The sequence below is a fragment of the Oryza sativa genome, chromosome 2 (genome assembly GCF_034140825.1).
Source record: "Oryza sativa Japonica Group chromosome 2, ASM3414082v1".
NCBI lineage: Eukaryota > Viridiplantae > Streptophyta > Magnoliopsida > Poales > Poaceae > Oryza > Oryza sativa.
Window position 1 is genome coordinate 7094564 of NC_089036.1, and position 18667 is coordinate 7113230.

General features: G+C 39.4%; 2 protein-coding genes across 2 annotated transcripts; both read left to right on the forward strand.

Annotated features, from left to right (window-relative positions):
* Positions 1-8657: 8657 nt before the first annotated feature.
* On the forward strand, positions 8658-9995 carry LOC4328780 (inorganic pyrophosphatase 2). The gene is made up of 2 exons (XM_015768521.3): positions 8658-8867; positions 8957-9995. The coding sequence occupies exons 1-2, from the start codon at positions 8712-8714 to the stop codon at positions 9689-9691; spliced, it is 891 nt and encodes a 296-aa protein (XP_015624007.1). The 5' UTR covers positions 8658-8711; the 3' UTR covers positions 9692-9995.
* A 3182-nt stretch (positions 9996-13177) lies between these two features.
* LOC4328781 (mitochondrial carrier protein CoAc2) lies at positions 13178-17298 on the forward strand. The gene is made up of 7 exons (XM_015767636.3): positions 13178-13480; positions 15097-15182; positions 15261-15468; positions 15721-15847; positions 15928-16112; positions 16189-16311; positions 16837-17298. The coding sequence occupies exons 1-7, from the start codon at positions 13319-13321 to the stop codon at positions 16972-16974; spliced, it is 1029 nt and encodes a 342-aa protein (XP_015623122.1). The 5' UTR covers positions 13178-13318; the 3' UTR covers positions 16975-17298.
* Positions 17299-18667: the final 1369 nt, after the last annotated feature.

Here is an 18667-nt window from a genome sequence, read left to right on the forward strand (position 1 = left end):
TTGCCTGTCGACGCCCTCTTCCTTTCCCGCCTCACTGTCGACCTCCTCTCCACTCGTGAGACGGCCTGCCTAGAGAAGAATGTGAGAGAGGAGGAAGAGAGAGGAGGCTGACGTAGACAAGCTGACATGTGGAGCCCACGTGGGTCCCACGCTAACTTACCCGCCACGTCGGACAAAACCGGGGTCAAACCCACCGAAGGACCTAAAGTGAACGGTTTTGTAAGTTGAGGGATGTCATACATCCGGTTTACGATTGGGGAATGATTTTGTAACTTGACGACCAGTTGAGGGACCTTTGGTGTACTTTTTCCTTTTTCTTACTATTTCTTTCATGGCCCTTCGCTGGACCATATATCCTCTCTGTCTTACTATAATAAAGTTATAGCCTACTAATTTTTAAAACTTATCATGCAAAGATACCACATCGTCATCCACTCACAATTATTATATTTAAGCATCCTGCAAACATGCTAGATTATCTATAATTTAATAATTTATTAAATTTTAGAGATTTAAAAGTAAGCATGTTAAATCATCTCACATAATCCACATAATATTTCAATATATCTCTCCATCATATTTTATAATATCCTACACTATATAGTTCATCATCACTTAGTTCATGTATTTGTCTTTTCTCTTGTTAAGTCATATCACATCTGTTGTTTTTTTGTCCTTAGATGATTAATTTGTGATTCAAATTATCTCTCTTCTTTTTTTCTCTCATTAAGCCACATCATCTCAACTTTTTAGCTCTTAGATGTATGGTCTAAATTATTTTCCTTTTTTTTCCTCTCATAAAGCCATATTATCTTACTTTTATATTTAAATTATCATTCTACATATTATTTAAATTTAAATCACAATTAAGCCATCATTAAGTTAAGTCACGTATCAATAAACAGGGGTGTGGGGCCCACTTCTGTACTGAAGTCCGGGCCCCCTGCCTGTGTTAAGGAGCTTGTGGGACCAAGGTCCCAGCTTAGCCTGGGATCCTAGGCCCCCCACCCCTCCATTCTTATAGGACTTGCGTTCTTCATTGAGAAGAGCGTTGAGACCCATAAGATTTATAACTTAGAGTTTGTAGATAATGGAGTACCCAGGACCCGACCCCCCATTGCCCTTGTAGGTTTCATGCTCTTCCTTGAGAAGAGCGTCAATTGTACAAGATCTATTTATTGGATTACAAACTTAGAGGGGCCTGGATCACAGCCTGGCCTAGGATTCCCCCCCCCCCCCCCTCTCTCCATCTTTATTGGACTCACGCCTCTTCACTAAGAAGAGCGTAGAGACCTATAAAATCTACATCTTAAGATTAGAAAGCAATAGGGGAGCCCGGGTCTAAAAAAGATTATACAGATAAATTAAATATTTTAGTGATTAAAAATTAACTTAACAAATAGCTTAAAACTAAAGGTCTAAAAAGAAAAACTAACGGCTGTGAAAAAAAGAAAACCCTAGACTTGAATCTTGTCAAATTTTCGCATTGACTGGCGCATGATGAACCTGCAGGTTGAAAGTTCGTCACCTATTTAACATAAGTTGTGACCTCAGCTCTTTAAGCAAAAGCATGGTGCGTGCCATTGTTAAACCAAAGGTTATCTTCAACAAAAAAAAAAAGAAAAGAAGAAGAAAGGACATCACAGAAATGGGAGAGTCTCTGCTTTACCAGAATAAAAAAGGAACACCAAATCTTATTCCACTGAACGTTATTGCTTCTCGACATAGACGCATCTAAGGTGCTCCTTTTCCGGGTTTGTTTGAATTAAAAGATGGAGAGAGCAAATATCTGCTGAATAAGTTACTATTAGGTTGGTGTATGAGGGGATACATGTACTTTTAAATTATTTAAGTTCCCATCAAAATAAGTGAATTCCAGAGTATGTGGGCTGCTAAGGATTTTGTTCCTAATTTGTGGTATGATATCTTCGGTTGAGATACTGAGAGTCGTCAAATCAACAATATAAAGTTTGGCACCTACGTATCTCTTTAATTAGAGCCCATAAATTAGTATTATCTTTTTTCCAACATCCAAATGACACTTTGAACTTGGTGTTTTTATTTCTTTTTGTGAATTAAGAAACATGAAACCTAAACTTATACTACTGTTAAGCCCAATGCATCTTGTTGCAGAGGCTAGATTGATTTTTATTATTGAAAAAAAATGATACTACTAGTATTGTTTTCTTCTGGTCTAAGCAGACTAATTATGTACTGTAATAAGGTACTCAATTTCCTCTGTTTTTTTTCCTTGCAGGAATTAGGGATAAACAAGTTCCATCATTACATTGGATCTGCTGTTTGGAGAAGACCAAGTGGTGACCTGAAAAAGAAGGTCATTTCAACCACCCTAAGAGCAAGTTTAATAATGTAGCCAACTGCTGGCTTTAAATCATCTAGATCCAATTTAGTAGCCAATTTATATAATAGTTACCTATAAATATATACTACATAATTTATACTTGGTCCCATCTGTCATATACACATAGATCTTAGAGTATGTGCTGCAGCTGACTATAAATCTATAGTCTACTGTTTTTCTCTTTTCTCTTTTATCTTCTCGAAATGTGTTTATAGTTGGTTTATAGTCTACTATTGTACATGCTCTAATGCTGCTAATGCATCATGCACTTGACATCAAACCCTATTTAATTAGCTCATCTACATAGGCGAGATCTCAGAATTTGAACGTAGTGGGCAACGGGCCCTGTTTAGTTCCAAAGTTTTTTTTCTAAACTTTTAACTTTTCATCACATCAAATCTTTCATACACACACAACTTTTCACAACTTTTCAGTCACATCATTTCAATTTCAACCAAACTTCCAAACTTCAGTGTGAACTAAACACAGCTAATATTATTGGTCATTGTCTCTAGAAAGAAGGTCACTAACGTTAAAGCCATAATTAATTTGATAATGAAAAAGAAATCCTCAGTTTGGTCCTGTTTGTTGTAAATAATGCTGGGAGAAAGGTAAACAAATTAGATCCTGATCATTCCAATGCTTTGCAACGGCCGATATCACTGGAAGAACACTGATGTTAAATTAGCATATCGATATCAACCAACATTTTATTTAGGTACTCTTGTCAATCTCTAAAGCAAAAATGTTTGGTCCGACTACGAAACTTTACCTGCAATATGAAATAACCCATCCCCTCTAGAGTACACTTTGAATTCGAATTAAAAAATATATACTACACATATAGCTTTGAACATGTTTCAAAATAAATTTAAGAAATTTTAAGTATACTTATATTTTAAACTATAATAAATTATATATTTTGGTGTAGGTGGTAATAGAAGAGATACCGGCAGTATCGATGACAAGAACCCCGGGCAGTCGACGCGCACCACAAAGACACAGGAAGAGGAGAGTGCACAAACGCCCTGGTGGGTTGGTGGCAGGTGAACCACTTAACAGGTCCGCCTATAAAAGCAGGTTTGTTGTCGTAGATGGATTTGTTAAAATGCTCGTCTACGAAAATTGTTTTTTCATACGATCCTTTTTTTCTTTCAGAGTAAACATTGCAGCCAAACTATGTTATGGTCCACCTAGATGTTGGAGCGGCTTCTCTGTAAACATCGATCTCGTAATAGTGATAGTGCCATGCATACACGAATAAACAAGGGCATCTTACAACACAGCGATTAAAACAGCAAGAATCGGGAACCCTAGGCCATTTATCCATCGATCGATCGAATAGCATCGATTCGTCAGAACAACATATGGCTGTTCCTGTTCCATCCATCCATCGATCATTCGATACATGAATATATGTATATCGCTGTCTCAGCTGGTGGATGAGTCTGCAGCCGGCGTATATATGCTAGCTTTTTCTTTCTCTTTTTTTTTTCCCTCAATGCAGTATATATGCTAGCTGAACAGGAATATATTATCCTGTTCGATCGTATCGGCATACAGCATACGCATGAAAGATACATAATTCTTGTCGCGTTTTATCGATCGCTTCACTCGATCGACGTTATCCTTGTATTTAGTTTTTTATTCTCCTGGCCCCATATATATATATATATATATATATATATATATATATATATATATATATATATATATGCAGCAAATATATTTGAACAATATTTTTTAGGAATTGCTAAAAAGAACATTACATAGTTTTTCACTCCCAAACCATACGAATTTTGGACCGTCGGATCACTCCATGATTCAATAATATTTTAGAATTGCTAAAAATGCATTCTCTCCTGGAATATTCGAATTTCTGAATGTCTGATTGCTTTAACATTCGGGAGACCATACGAATTTTAGACCGTCGGATCACTCCAAGATTCAATACTAATTTTTTAGAATTGCTAAAAAATGCATTCTCTCCCAGAATATTCGAATTTCCGACTGTCTGATTTTCTTAACATTCGGGAAACCATACGAATTTTGGACCATCGGATCACTCCAAGATTCAATAATATTTTGGAATTGCTAAAAATGCATTCTCTCCTAGAATATTCGAATTTCCGACTCCGCCTTAACATTCGGGTAAAGAAAATAATAGTCGCAAGCACGTGTAGGAGCGAGGAGTCGAGCCGCCCTGCTGGCCAGCAGGCCGTGTGCTTGGTTTTTTTTAATAATTACACGTGTGTTATCTTTAAGTTTATTGTAATATAGTATAGTTATTAAAATATAATTACACTCTAGTTGTACTGCAGTTATACTTAAAAGTTTTTTAATAAAAAGATATTGTCGGCTTCTTCCTTCCTTTCTTTTTTTCTAAGAACTGAAATGAGCATAAGTTTTCATAAAAAAAAAGTTTAGAAAAGGACTTTTGTGTTTCTACCCTTAACTAGCGCGCGGTTGGGAATTAAAGGCTGGAAAAGCAATGAAAAACCTCAATTAATTTAAAATTAAGTTTAAAAAGTTTGAATTTTTCCCAAAGCATATAAAACCGATAAGTGAACCATGATGAATGAGAGAAATAAAGGAATAGTTCTGTCTCACGCCCATCTGAGGTGATATGCTGTTGCGCGTACATAAATACGCGTACGTAGCCGTAGACGCCATACATAGACGGTAGATCAAGCGTATAGCTAGCTCAGACGAGTGTGACGGCTTCGAGGTTGGGCAGAGGACACGTGGCGGAGTGCTACACGTACGACTGCACATAGTTCGATTCAAGTTTTTTTTTTTCAAACGAAATACTACCTCATTTCCAAAATATTATTACTTTGATTCATCCTAAAACGAATTTGTATAGAAGTTATCATAACCTCTACTTTAGATTCATTATCTTTAGGATGGACAAATTGTAAAGTAAAATATTTTAGGATAAAAGAAGTGGTTCGATTCACCTTTGATCAGTGGTAACTGGCTCGCCAGATGGTCTGCTGGTGGCCACCGGCAATACACGTCTCTGTACGAGAAGATGGCCTGTTTTTTCTATTATACTAAGGTGGTGTTCTTTTCTTCTGAAGATGAAGATTAAGTTTTTTACGTAAAACGAGATTGTATTAACGTATGATTGATTGAGTTTTAATTATTACAAACTTAAAAAATAAATTAATATGATATTTTAGAGCAACTTTTATATAAAAAGTTTTCACACGAAACGCACCGTTTAGCAGTTTGAAAAGCGTGTCACGAAAATCTTTATCTCCGTCCAACTCTTGTTGGAGAAATGAACGGGATGCTCCCTCCGTTCCATAATGTAGCAATCTAGATGGGATGAGACCCATCATCTAGACATAAGGTCCTAAGACTATAAATCTAGACATGCCTCATGTCCAAATTTGTAGTACTAGAATGAGTCTCAGGTTAATTGCTACATTATGGAATGGATGGAGTATGTTTTTGTTTCTTTTTCTATTACACGGTATACGCACATTCACACACGACCACTACACGTAGTACTGTGATATGTATTTTTGAAGTACAATTTTATATATTTTTTTCAGTTTTCTTTTGCTTGTATAGATTATATATATAATAAATAAATAAAAGGATGACAATAAATGTTGTTACGAAAGGGATACGCATAAACTAAAAATATTAATATTAAAGAATAATTTATTCTACAATCCTAAACAATTTCAGCAACCCTAAAGTTAGCATTGCTACTCCATTCATCGATATCGATAGACAAGATTTTTTAAATTTGAGCATGTAAATAATGGTAGAAAGAGTAAAATGCTAGAGACCCTAAATAAATCTAACTCTACAAAAACCACGTAAGACACTTTAACCTAATCTATCCAGTAGATTTTTTTTAAAGGATTTCATAAGGAAAAACCTTACAAGCATTAGCAAGAGCAAAGATGAATTGCTCCTCCCCTCGTCATACTGACTAGAGTGGACGATGGAAATGTGGAGCCAATGGAGGAAGGGGTCTAGGGGGCTGCATGATGGGATTGAGAAGTCATAAGGACGTGATCACTGAGATGTGTGTTCCATATAGCTCATGAGCTCACATGTCAGTGAGCATGTCATGTGGCAGTTTCACGTTAGAGGATCCGCTTTCGACATGATGTAGTCCCACGGTGCGAGACACAATGCTAATTCAAACAACTGCTATCTATATAAAATTTCACATTATAGAATGCATACTCCATTGATTCCAAATATATATAGGATGTATTATTAGTCGTGTACACTTGTAACATTGTACTTTCAATATAATTTCTTTCATGATACAAATAAGGACATATTATATTTTGGGGTAGATCTAGGTAGTATGTTGCCTACAAATTATCAACGACACGTTTATAGAACAATTAATAATTAATTAATGATTTCATCGACAACAATGAAATGATGGCATATGACTGTTATTATTACAATTATTAGAGCAAGTTTAATAGTATAGCCAATTATTGGCTCCAATTCATCTATAGCTAATCTAATAGCCCATTCATACAATAGTTACATACTACACTATTAATACATGGTCCCACCTGTCATACACACACTGTGTCTTGAAGTTCGTGCTACAGGTGGCTACAAATCTGTAGCCCGCTGCTCTTCTCTCTCCTTATTTATCTTCTTAAAATATGTTTACAGCTGGCTTATAGCCTGTTATTGTACCTGCTCTTATAATTACAATGAAATACTACTCCCTCCATCCTATAATGGAGTATAAGTCATGCATGCATGCATGTAATTAATCGTGAAATCTTCTCCATTAAATTATTACATTTTTAAATCCTTTACTCTCACATTCTCTAATTCTATTGGATGCATGCATCATATTTATTAGGATGATCCAAACTACAACATAATAATTATTATTTCTTAGTCTTTGGGTTAAGGGTGATTATACTTTATATTTTGGAATGGAGGGAGTAGTTCTTTTCTACTCCCTCCATCTACTTTTGATAGTCATATTTCATCTTGACACACAGACCAAGGATAATTAATTCTACTTATCGTCCATTTAAATATACTACTAGTCATTCCTCGTAAACAAGCGATTTATTAATATTTATATTTCTCAATGCCCATGTAGCCAATCATGTGTGGAAGAATGAAGAGTCACGCATTAAATTCGAGAAAATCATTAAGAGGATAAGTTGTTGGATTGAAATATGCCTATCAAAAATAAAATTTTCAAATTTAAAAATATGACTATCAAAAGTAGATGAAGGAGTATTAATCAGTACAATTATTCCCCACTCACATCTTTCATCCATGTAAATATAAATTCAACTTAGCGAATGTTTTCGCTGGCTGCCATCGATAATGCTTATTCGTGTTTTTCCTTATCACGTACTCCCACCTATTTGTATAAGTTAACACATATATATTGACCATCGTTCAAAAGTTTATAAAATATAAACTTATAATAGTATATAATTTTTAATAATAAAATAAATCATCACAAAAAAATGATACAAAACATATTTAAAAATCGAACAGTGTCGTAAGTCAAAAACTCCATCCCAGTTTGATCATCTTCTAAGCAAAGGACATCAAGACCAATAACACCAAAATATTCATCATTCTCAAATTAATATTTATATGATTTATATGTTAAGATGCTCCATCGCTTCGTATCCCGTGGATTACTCATGTTTTAAATATTGCATGTCATTGTACTAATAGATATTAATTTTTATTGGTTCCATGTAACTACACATTTACTTTTTACACAAATGAACAAAGACACATTTATTAGATGATGATTATTTTGAGAAGGTTTCTTAGGATGATAAAAATGTGAACGGAGGGGAGTATTATTGTAGGCAATGGTCAGCGAGGCAGCATGTGTCCCTTACGGTTTTTTTTTTTAGAACACTGTGTCCCTTACGTGGCGACCTAATTTACCGTCTCCCGCGAAACCCGGACAAAGGCAATCCCGCCACGTAAGCACCGGCCGTTATAACGGCATTCATTCAAAGCGGTGGCGGGAATGGTGCTTAAGCTAACTCACCAACACGTCTCCTTCCCGCCACAAATCCCAAGAATATTCCCGCGAAACAATCCTTTCCTCTCCTCTCTCTCAAATCACAATTAATCCAACAAAAACCGCACTTAATCCCAACCGGCAGAAAAAGAGAGAAGAAGAAATTAAATCGATCTCTTCGTCAGCAATAATGCGGACGCCATCACGGCGCATTAGCTAGATACTGCTGCTAGCTTTTGCCGATCGATCCGAGCTATAAATACATGGCCGCCATGGCGATCGTTCGACGCAGCAGCAGCAAGAAGAAGACGCGACGACGTAGCTAGCTAGATCGAGAGATCAATGGCGGCGAGCGGCGGCGGCAATGGCGTGGTGGTGGTGTTCGACTTCGACAAGACCATCATCGACTGCGACAGCGACAACTGGGTCGTCGACGCGCTCGGCGCCACCGCCCGCTTCGACGACCTCCTCTGCCGCCTCCCCTGGAACTCCGCCATCGTAAGCACCTCTCGCCGCCGCCGCCGCCGCCGGTGGTCTCGCTCCGACGAGCTGACGAACACCTGATGACTTTCTTTCTTTCTTTCCAGGACGCCATGATGGGGGAGCTGCACGCGGAGGGGAGGACGGTGGAGGAGGTGGCGGCGAGCCTGAGGGCAGCGCCGCTGTCGCCGCGCGTGGCGGCGGCCGTCGAGACGGCGCGCGCGCTCGGGTGCGAGCTCAGGGTGCTCAGCGACGCCAACGCCTTCTTCGTCGGCGCCGTCCTCGACCACCACGGCCTCGCCGGCTGCTTCTCGGCGGTCGACACCAACCCGGCCGCCGTCGACGCCGACGGCCGCCTCCGGATCCTCCCCTACCACGGCCTCCCCGGCCATGGCTGCCCCCTCGCCACCTGCCCTCCCAACATGTGCAAGGGCAAGGTCATGGAGAGGATCATCGACGAGCTATCCTGCGGCTGCGGTGGCGCGCTGGCGGCGAGGAGGAGGAGGGTGGTGTACGTCGGCGACGGGAGAGGCGACTACTGCCCGTCGCTGAAGCTGACGGAGATGGACTACGTGATGCCGAGGAAGGGGTACCCGGTGTGGGACCTCATCGCCGGCGGCGACCGCGCCGCCGTCCGGGCCGACGTCCGCGAGTGGGCGGACTTCGAGGACCTCGAGGCGGTGCTGCTCGGCATCGTCGCCGAGTGCCTCACGTCGGAACACGACGACGCCGACGACGATGGCGGCGAGGCGGCGCCGCCGGCGGAGTGCCGTGCGCTGCCGGCGACGCTGGCTTCCGGTCAGGAGGCAATTCTGCCCAAGGCAGTTCACGTGCCTAATTGACTGGGCCAGATGATAGATTAACGAACTAGTATTAATTAATTAATTAATTAATTAATTAATCAAACATGCTTAAGTAATTATATATTCAGTAATAAACTTCACCTGTGTTGTTGCAAGATGGTGTGAGGTGGATCATGTAAGAGATCCCCATTATATTGTGCTTTAGCTTCACCAAATGGAAGTGTTTTGGTTTGGTGAATGGTGTGAGATACATTCAGGGTAACTGAAATTGCGACACCATTGTAAGAACGCCTGAAAATTCATTCTACTGGTAGAAATTGATATTGGTCTTTTTGATATCAAATTCATCGATGGAGTATATTCTTACACATTTGGGAATGGACTCCGATGTCTCAGGGAATGTTTCCTCTTGTACCTTTTTTTTCTAAATCTAATATAGATAGTTGGCAAAACTTATGAAAAAAAGGAAAAAAAGATAATGTAGAGTGTATTGAAATTTATCGGTACACTACAAATCAAGTTTAAAATCGACCTACACATTAAAAAACAAATTCGAGCGTGAACAGTTCCACTACTATTACAAACTGGATTTGTCTTTTTTATTTCAACATGCGAGTTAGGTTTGGACCTGCCTTTTCGAGAAAATTCCTTATCTACACATGAGTTTTCGCTTAATCCCTTACGTGCCCCTAAATTTTGCCCCCATCCTCTGTATGCCCCTAAGTTTTTATTTCGATCCCTTCTATATCCATGTCATAAGTTGACTGTGAATTGACCGTAAAATGACTACATTGCCCTTCCATTGTACTTTATACTTTATAATTTAAAAACATAAGTCTCGTTATAAAAAAAACTTAATCTAAAAATCAAAAAGGGACATGATTATTAACATCGGATTTCGAAAACAAAATTAATTTTTCAAACATTTTTTCAAGATAATGAAATCCAAAAAATGTTTTATTCGGAATTCGAAAAACCAAAATTGTTTCTTATTTGGGTTTAAATTTCAGTGAAAATTTTCAATAAATTTCATCAAATCCGATTTGAAACTTATTTAAAAATCTAAGTCTTAGATTAAGTAATTATGGCATGTTTGTTTTTACAAACGAATCAACTTTTACATTGGGAGCCATGTTTTTTTAATCAACTACTCCGTACTAAGCAATAAGTAAGACACAAGGGTAATATAGGTATTTTTGAAAAAATCTAACTGTCGACTAACAGTCGACTTACGGAATGGGTATATTATATAAGGCATAAAAATAAAAACTCAAGGGTACGAAGGGGATAAGGCAAAATTCAAGGGCACAGAAGAGATTGGGCGAAAATTTATCGATACGTAAGGGATTTTCTCTAAGTTTTTTTAGAGTGGTATATGTACATTGTATGACTATTGTCACAAATTTTTGAGAATTTTTCACAATTATTTAGATGATTTTTAAACAAACGAGAAGACACCCCCTTGAGGGATCAAAACAGCTTCCCCGCATTTAAGGGGGAACAAAATAATTTTCCCACGTTTGCAAGGTGGGTTCCACTACCATATACCCAACTCTTCGAGCATAGAAATAATTGGTGCAATTTAAAATGTATTTTTTAATCTGATATTAAATCATATGCACATGGAACATAATACAGGGTAAGAGTTACACATATAGTTTTGTTAGAGTCGATTTAGACACACTACTACATAAACTCAAATTGGTGCCGGTTGGGAAACCCTCTTAGGTGCCGGTTTTCCCAGCTGGCACTACGAAGGCGGCACAGATGACTTCCGTCATCGGTGCCGGGTTCCAGAACCAGCACCTTTGTGATCTCTGGAACGCAAAAAAAAACGGCTTGATGCTTCCAGCAATTCCCCCCTCCCGTTGAAACCCCTTCAACCCGAACACAAGAACACAACATGAGCATCTAAGAACACACATGAACATCAAAACACACAAGATGAACACACATGAATACAAGATGAACACAAACAAACAGGAACATCCCGGCCGAATCTGGCGGAGGAGAGGCACCGCCGCTGGGCTGTGGCCAAGTCCCCTCCTGGCTAGATCTAGCGGAGGGGAGGAACCATCGCCGCCTCCGCTGTCAAACCGCCACCGCCGCTGGGTGGGGAGGCCGCTGCCGAGCAGTCGCAGCCCCTCCCACCGTTGCCGACTCCCCTCCTGGCTAGATCTAGCGGCTGTCGGGTGCCAGCGAAAGAGAGAGAGCCAAGAGAGAGGAGAGGGTATGAGAGGGAGAGACGGGTGAGAGGAGGATAGGGGGGGCGAGTGGATAAGGACGCCCCCTCAACTCCCACTCGGCAAGTAGATAAAGCCTAAAAAGAAAAAAAGGGCTGTCTCTTAGCTCAGCTCGGCTCGTTTGGTAAAAAACCGACACCTTTAATATATTATAGGTGTCGGTTTTTAATTAACCGACATCTATAGTATATTAAAGGTACTGTTTTTTTTAAAAAAGACACCTATAGTATAGTGTGGGTGTCGATTTTTCTATAGAACTAACACCTATTGTACATTAAAGGTGCTAGTTTTATTTTTTTTCCATCTTTTGAAGGGTTTTTTTTTCATCTTTTGAAGGGGAAAAGCACTATAAGTGCCTTTTTAGCTTCTCCGGCACCTATTTGTCTTTATGTAGTAGTGACATCTAGTGGCTATTTTGAAATATATGATTTTTAGCTAGAAACAGTAAAAGCATAGTAAGGATTTTTAAAAGCATAGGAATATGATATCACGCTCTGTTGAATCTAGAAGTGGTGTCTTCTGAATTATTCGCATGAAGTAAACACGTGAATTTTAATAGGATTTGCTTATGTTAGGGAGAGGAAGGAAGAGATTACATTGGGTATATAATAAGAAAAACAATAAAAACTTGTTTGAGCTCATGTTTATTTTCTTATGGAATCGGGGATATGAAAGGCCAATCCATAGGATTTCTGGCATCATATTCCACTGTTTCAAAGGGTAATTTTGGGATTTTTCCAAGAATTTAAAACCACCATAAATCCTATAAAAATTATTTAATCGAAAGGAGCCCGCTAGTTGTTTCACAATCATTAGATTGTTGTGGTTGCAAACTCATGTTTTGCAACTCTATATATCTTTTGCGAAAACAATTTTTCAACCTGAGTAAGTTACTAGTAGTAAATTATTATTTTTTTTGAAATGATACACATATCAAAATAAATTCTCATTATCCAAAAAAAAACCAAAATAAATTCTCACAAACTCTTTAGGAAACTGATGTGGTAAACCGTAATGTAGAATCTGTTTGACACGGTTCTGTTTGATAAAATTTGAATGGATTTTTTTTCTTTTTTACAAAGAACCCCAATAGAACGGGACGTGGCTGCTCGGCACCTTCGCCTTCGCGCACCGCAGCTTGACAAATCTCCCTTTTCCTCCCCCTGACTACTTTATCCTTTATTATATTCCCCCCACACGGTCCACGTGGCCCGACCACAGTCGCTTCCATGTGGGCCCCACCTGCCCCCCCCTCCCCCCCCCCCCCGGGGGCACGCACGAAACTCCTCGTCTTCTTCCGCTATTACTATTCTCCCTCCTCTTTGCGTCTCTCCGCCTCCGCCTCCGCTTCGACCTACCTCTCCTCCTCGCGTTCGCTTCTCCCCCCCTCTCCCCCTCCCTCTCCCGCGACGAGGCGGGAGGCATGGAGGCGCGCGCGCGGGGGCGGGAGGCGGGGGAGGGAGGTTGGGGCGGAGGCGGAGGTGGCCTGCCGCTCGCCGTGCGGGAGCTCGTCGCCGGCGGGGTGGCGGGGGGAGTCGCCAAGACGGCCGTCGCGCCGCTCGAGCGCGTCAAGATCCTCTTCCAGGCACGTCACTGCTCTCGATCGCTTGTTTCAATTCCTTGGTGGTAGTAGTAGCGGTTTGGGACGGCGCCCACGCCGATTCTTTGGTTGCCCCTACGCGCGCGTAATGTCGCATCCAATCCAACGCGGAACGCTTCCTTCCATGCCGATGTGCTTTCGCCCCGATAGGCGACGATGATGAGACGCGGCTCCTCTGTGTTTGTGTGTGTGTGGCTGGTGTAGTCCAGGAATCTTGGGCGCCGAAAGCTGTCCTAGTTGCAATTCTTGCAGCTATCTCTCTGTTGTTTTTTTTTTCTAAAGAAAAAGTTAGGAAAAAGTTATATGCCTTTTTGAGTCGGGGGAAAAAATCTTTATTGTGAGAGATGGAATGTTTTTGGTATTTATCAGTGCATTCTTTCGGAGGGGCACACCTACACCGGACACATGAATTGGGTGCTTTGATCAGGGAAAAAAAATGCATGTTTATACATTCTTTTTGGGCTGCTAGTAGCTCTGATATAACTGAACAATTGAAGGAGAGCTGACAGGAAGGTTATGATTTAAGTGGTTCAGGTGTTGGACATGAGTTGAATTGTGACCCCAGTTTGGTTCATTCCCCATGTTTGCTAAGTACTACATGGCAATCCCTTTCTGAATACACGTATGTATTAAAAAAATGTACTGAAATTTCTTGATTAATAAGTTGCAATCTTTAGAGGCTTGCAAGAGTTCGAATGTCTGTCAGGGATTCAAGCTCAGCTGAGTTATTAGATGATCACTATATCATGTCTGTTTTTTTTTTTTTGGAGAGGAAAGGTCACTTTGCAGTGTCATGTATCAATTCAGTGAAGCTAAAATAACTTTTATAAGGAGGAAATTTTTTGCTACTGTTCGATAATTTTCTAGTAGTGGAGTTGGACATCCTTGAGTAATCTTGAGTTCTTGACAAAATCATATACTGGAAGTCTGGAATATATTTGGAAAGGAGAAAGCCCCACCTAAATGTATTGGGATTTAACAAACATTTCTGATGACCCTTATGTGAAAATAGTTGACTGCAGTATATGGTTCGAGTACGAGTTTTGAATTACATTGGACAATAAGGATCAGAATTCATGGTGGTGGTTAAGAAGGCAACAAGAATATCAGACCAATGCCAGGGAGTTGAATCCTGTGGGGATTTCCACACACAAGGAAATTGGAAGCTACTTGTCTAGCCGAGCACCATTGTTCTCTTTTTCTTTTCTTGACCAAAAACAATAGGGGAGGCCCCTACGATATAAAAAGATACCATTGTTCTCCCGATAAATTAAATAAGCAACTGAGTGCTTCATTTTGTGAATCGGGTCATGTACATAAAGAACCATACCTTGTTCATAATACTTCAGTCTACAACTGGAGTGTTTTGATGTACAATCTGCTTTGATGTGTTTGAACTTAAATTGGTTATAGTTCGTACAAATATTAAAAAGAAACAACAACGATCTCAACCAATTAGTAGTTTGTTGTCACTACCTTGAAATTCATGATCTCATATACATACAATTAGTAGTTTGTTGTTACTACCTTGAAATTCATGATCACATCTCTATGTCTTAGGTAGTCCTCTGACATTTGAATGTTTCTTTTGGAACTTTCAGACTAGAAGAGCAGAATTCCATGGTTCTGGATTAATTGGATCATTTCGAACAATCTCTCGAACAGAAGGGCTTTTAGGGTTTTACAGGTTGGTCTTGCCTGCTTTGCTACTTGCATAATGAATGACAATTGCACTGTTGAGCTTGACTTTGGAATCTTCCCTTAGGGGAAATGGAGCCAGTGTTGCTCGGATTGTTCCTTATGCAGCTTTGCATTATATGGCCTATGAAGAATACAGACGATGGATCATTCTTGGTTTTCCTAATGTTGAGCAAGGCCCTATTCTTGATCTAGTGGCTGGATCAATAGCTGGTGGAACAGCTGTCATATGCACATACCCTCTTGATCTAGTTCGCACAAAGTTGGCTTATCAGGTTGGTCTTACACCTTGCACCCTTCATTCCAGAGGAAATCACACTTCTTCAAGGGAGATTTCAAGCTGCTCCTGATGTATCACACATTAACAAGCTCTCTGAATAATGATCTAATTGACACCACACCACTCTTTGGCAATGTTGATGTTGTGGTGTTAGAGAACCTACTTTCTATGAGTATATGACCCATTTCCTTATTTGTGGAGCTGTACTGTTAAATCAATACATTGTCTGATAATAATTTATCTGCAGGTTAAAGGTGCAGTGAAACTTAGTTTAAGAGAATATAAGCCCTCTGAACAGGTTTATAAAGGGATCCTTGATTGTGTCAAAACAATATACAGACAAAATGGGTTAAGAGGCCTATATCGTGGCATGGGTATGCTTATTTTGCATTTCATATTTTGCTAATTTACAACTACTGATACTATTGCTATAACAAAGAATTTGGTTTTTCAGCTCCATCGTTGTATGGAATCTTCCCTTACTCTGGTCTTAAATTCTACTTTTACGAGACTATGAAGACTTATGTACCTGAAGAGCACAGAAAAGATATCATTGCAAAACTTGCCTGTGGATCTGTGGCTGGTTTGTTAGGGCAGACAATAACATATCCCCTTGATGTTGTTAGGCGGCAAATGCAGGTACGATTTTCTTCGGCATGGGGTTATAAATTGTTTTGAATGCTCTAAAGAATAATTTGGGATGAATTGTTTCCAGGTTCAGGCCTTTTCATCATCCAACCTAGAAAAGGGAAAAGGAACATTTGGAAGCATTGCTATGATAGCAAAACATCAAGGTTGGCGGCAACTGTTCTCAGGATTATCTATCAACTATTTGAAGGTGAGAATAGCCTTTCCTGTGTCACTAATAGTTTATTTATTGGCATTTTGTTTGGAAAACATTTTTTCGCTGCCGACAAATATGAAGACATATGACCATGAGCTGGGGTATTGAAACATTGAAATCCCATTTGTCTTAAATGTAGAACTTGACTTTTAGGCAGGCTATACTTCTCATACGTCCCATATGTGTAGTCACTATCTCACTGAAAGCAATGTCTTAGGGTCATTTGAGAATCTATGATGTTATGTCAATTATTTAATTAATTTCCTTTGAGCTGTTCATGAGTTAGAATACTTCGTCGATAATTGCTGCTGCTTAGGAACTATATCAATTAGACACTTCAGTATGTGCTTTTATTTATGTGCAATGTGGGGAAAAGGTGGGTTATGGATATATATGGTATTTCACAATCTTATAATTATAAAATTACATAAGTAATGTTCATCTCCTTTTGTGTTAAGAAGGTACCTCTCTAGTTAAGGCTAGAGGCAAAGTATATCTTCACAAGTCTCTTTTTGACAGGTGGTCCCATCAGTAGCCATAGGGTTTACAGTTTATGACTCAATGAAGGTTTGGCTTAAAGTTCCATCGAGAGAGGACACGGCTATTGCTGCGCTGACAGAAGAAAGAAGTAATGCAGCCCCTGCTCACTCCAGTTAGTACAAATCATACTCTTTTGGTGGTGCAATCCCCTTCATTGCCTTGATATTTTCGGCATGTAACATAGCATTATTTCTTGGGGCTGTTGTACCACCACAATTCTTAGGCTCATCCAACATAGTGCAGAAAATAATTCGGCCTTCAATAAGCCCATAAGCGGCATGGTCACGGATGCCTAAAGATTGGCATTTGACTAGAGATAGAATTCTTTGCTGATTCTAGGGGAATTTCACAATGTACAGATTCTGTATATAATTGAATACAGCTAGTAGCTTGTATCTAACTGAAAGCTTAGTAAATTCACAATCCAGAGCCTTTCACCAATATCTGTACACTGACTCTTTTTAAAGACAACTCTGTTAGTATTTCCTTCAGCAGGGGCTGAGAATGAGATTTCCTGTTGCCATAGGTAGGTTTCTAGGAGTAGGTTGATAGGTTTGAGTGTTTGCTTGCAGTTTTTGCCTGAAGTACATGCATCTATCATGCCTTGCTTTCAGCACCTTGTTGGATTCTTGCAACACGGCTCCTGTTGGGCTTGAGCTAAGATTCTTGCAAAAATTCAGATTCCTTGACTTTGTGGCCTCTGCTTGTACTGACTCTTTAGAGTTGTTCCAAAGCTGAGTTGCATGATGAAAAAACAGACCACAATAGCTGTGGAGAATGGCCCATTTAACTACTTATAAGATATAGGAGTACTAACTGACTGATGTGTGAACTTTTTGTGAGCTTCTGTAATTCTTACTTCAATCGGAATTTTAGCTTCCATCCTTACTTAGGACTGCTGATGTGTGTTCAATCTGAATTGTAGCTTCCATCTCAACAATTCTGTGCTAATGAACTGTGCACAGCAACGTGTTGAGCTGTAGGCTGTTAGCCTTTTCCCTTGTTACTGTTATTACAGTGGTAGTAATTGTTTCAGTTCTCTCTTATGGCTTGTCTGGGAATTCATAATTTTTATGTTTATTTCCCCGACAAATTAACTACGAGTGCTTTGTACGAGTACTAGTTTGTACTAGTACTACATAATTTCTGGCAAATTTCTGTCTTTAGTCTTCATCAATGAAGATCAGGCTCTAAATCTACTGGCAATTAGCTTAGTTTTCATAATTTCTGTCCTATTTGCAAGAAAGAATTCTTCAGTAAGCATGAGCCAACTAGACATGCAATTTTAGCTTTTCCAAACTACACCCTTTGTCTCAGAATAACTTTATTTTTATCCCTTTCATCTGTTCTAAAATAAGGGGTTGTTAGGATGGGGATTTTTTTTTTTTTGGCATTTGCTGCGGGCTACAACAATTCAAAATTATTGCAGCTTGCAACGCCTTTGAACTACCACAGCTTTATATTGATATGTGGAGAAGCTGAAAATAAACTTATTTCGAGAATAATTGTTGTGAGAGTGGACAGCATTTTGGTTGATGTTAGCAGTTGGTTAAAGTAGATACTGGAGTACTTCTACATGAATACTACCACAATTAAGAGGATGTTTGGTGTATGTACTGACATTGCCTAGTATTGACATAGTTTTCTTGCCAATTTTGTTTAAGGTTAAGCGAACAAAATTTGGCACCATATTTTGACTAGCAATCCACAACCTTGCCACACTTTTCAGAGATGATGTGTGGGATCAAGGTGCTAGAAATAGAATCTCGCCATATGTATGGTAATGGACCAAATACATGGCTAACTTAGT

Bases quoted from the DNA above. Each gene is read 5' to 3' on its own strand.
- LOC4328780 (XM_015768521.3), top strand. From the start codon at position 8,712: ATGGCGGCGAGCGGCGGCGGCAATGGCGTGGTGGTGGTGTTCGACTTC. The intron at 8,868-8,956 runs GTAAGCACCTCT...CTTTCTTTCCAG, and splicing joins TCCCCTGGAACTCCGCCATC to GACGCCATGATGGGGGAGCT.
- LOC4328781 (XM_015767636.3), top strand. From the start codon at position 13,319: ATGGAGGCGCGCGCGCGGGGGCGGGAGGCGGGGGAGGGAGGTTGGGGC. The intron at 15,848-15,927 runs GTATGCTTATTT...TTGGTTTTTCAG, and splicing joins AGGCCTATATCGTGGCATGG to CTCCATCGTTGTATGGAATC. The intron at 16,113-16,188 runs GTACGATTTTCT...AATTGTTTCCAG, and splicing joins TTGTTAGGCGGCAAATGCAG to GTTCAGGCCTTTTCATCATC.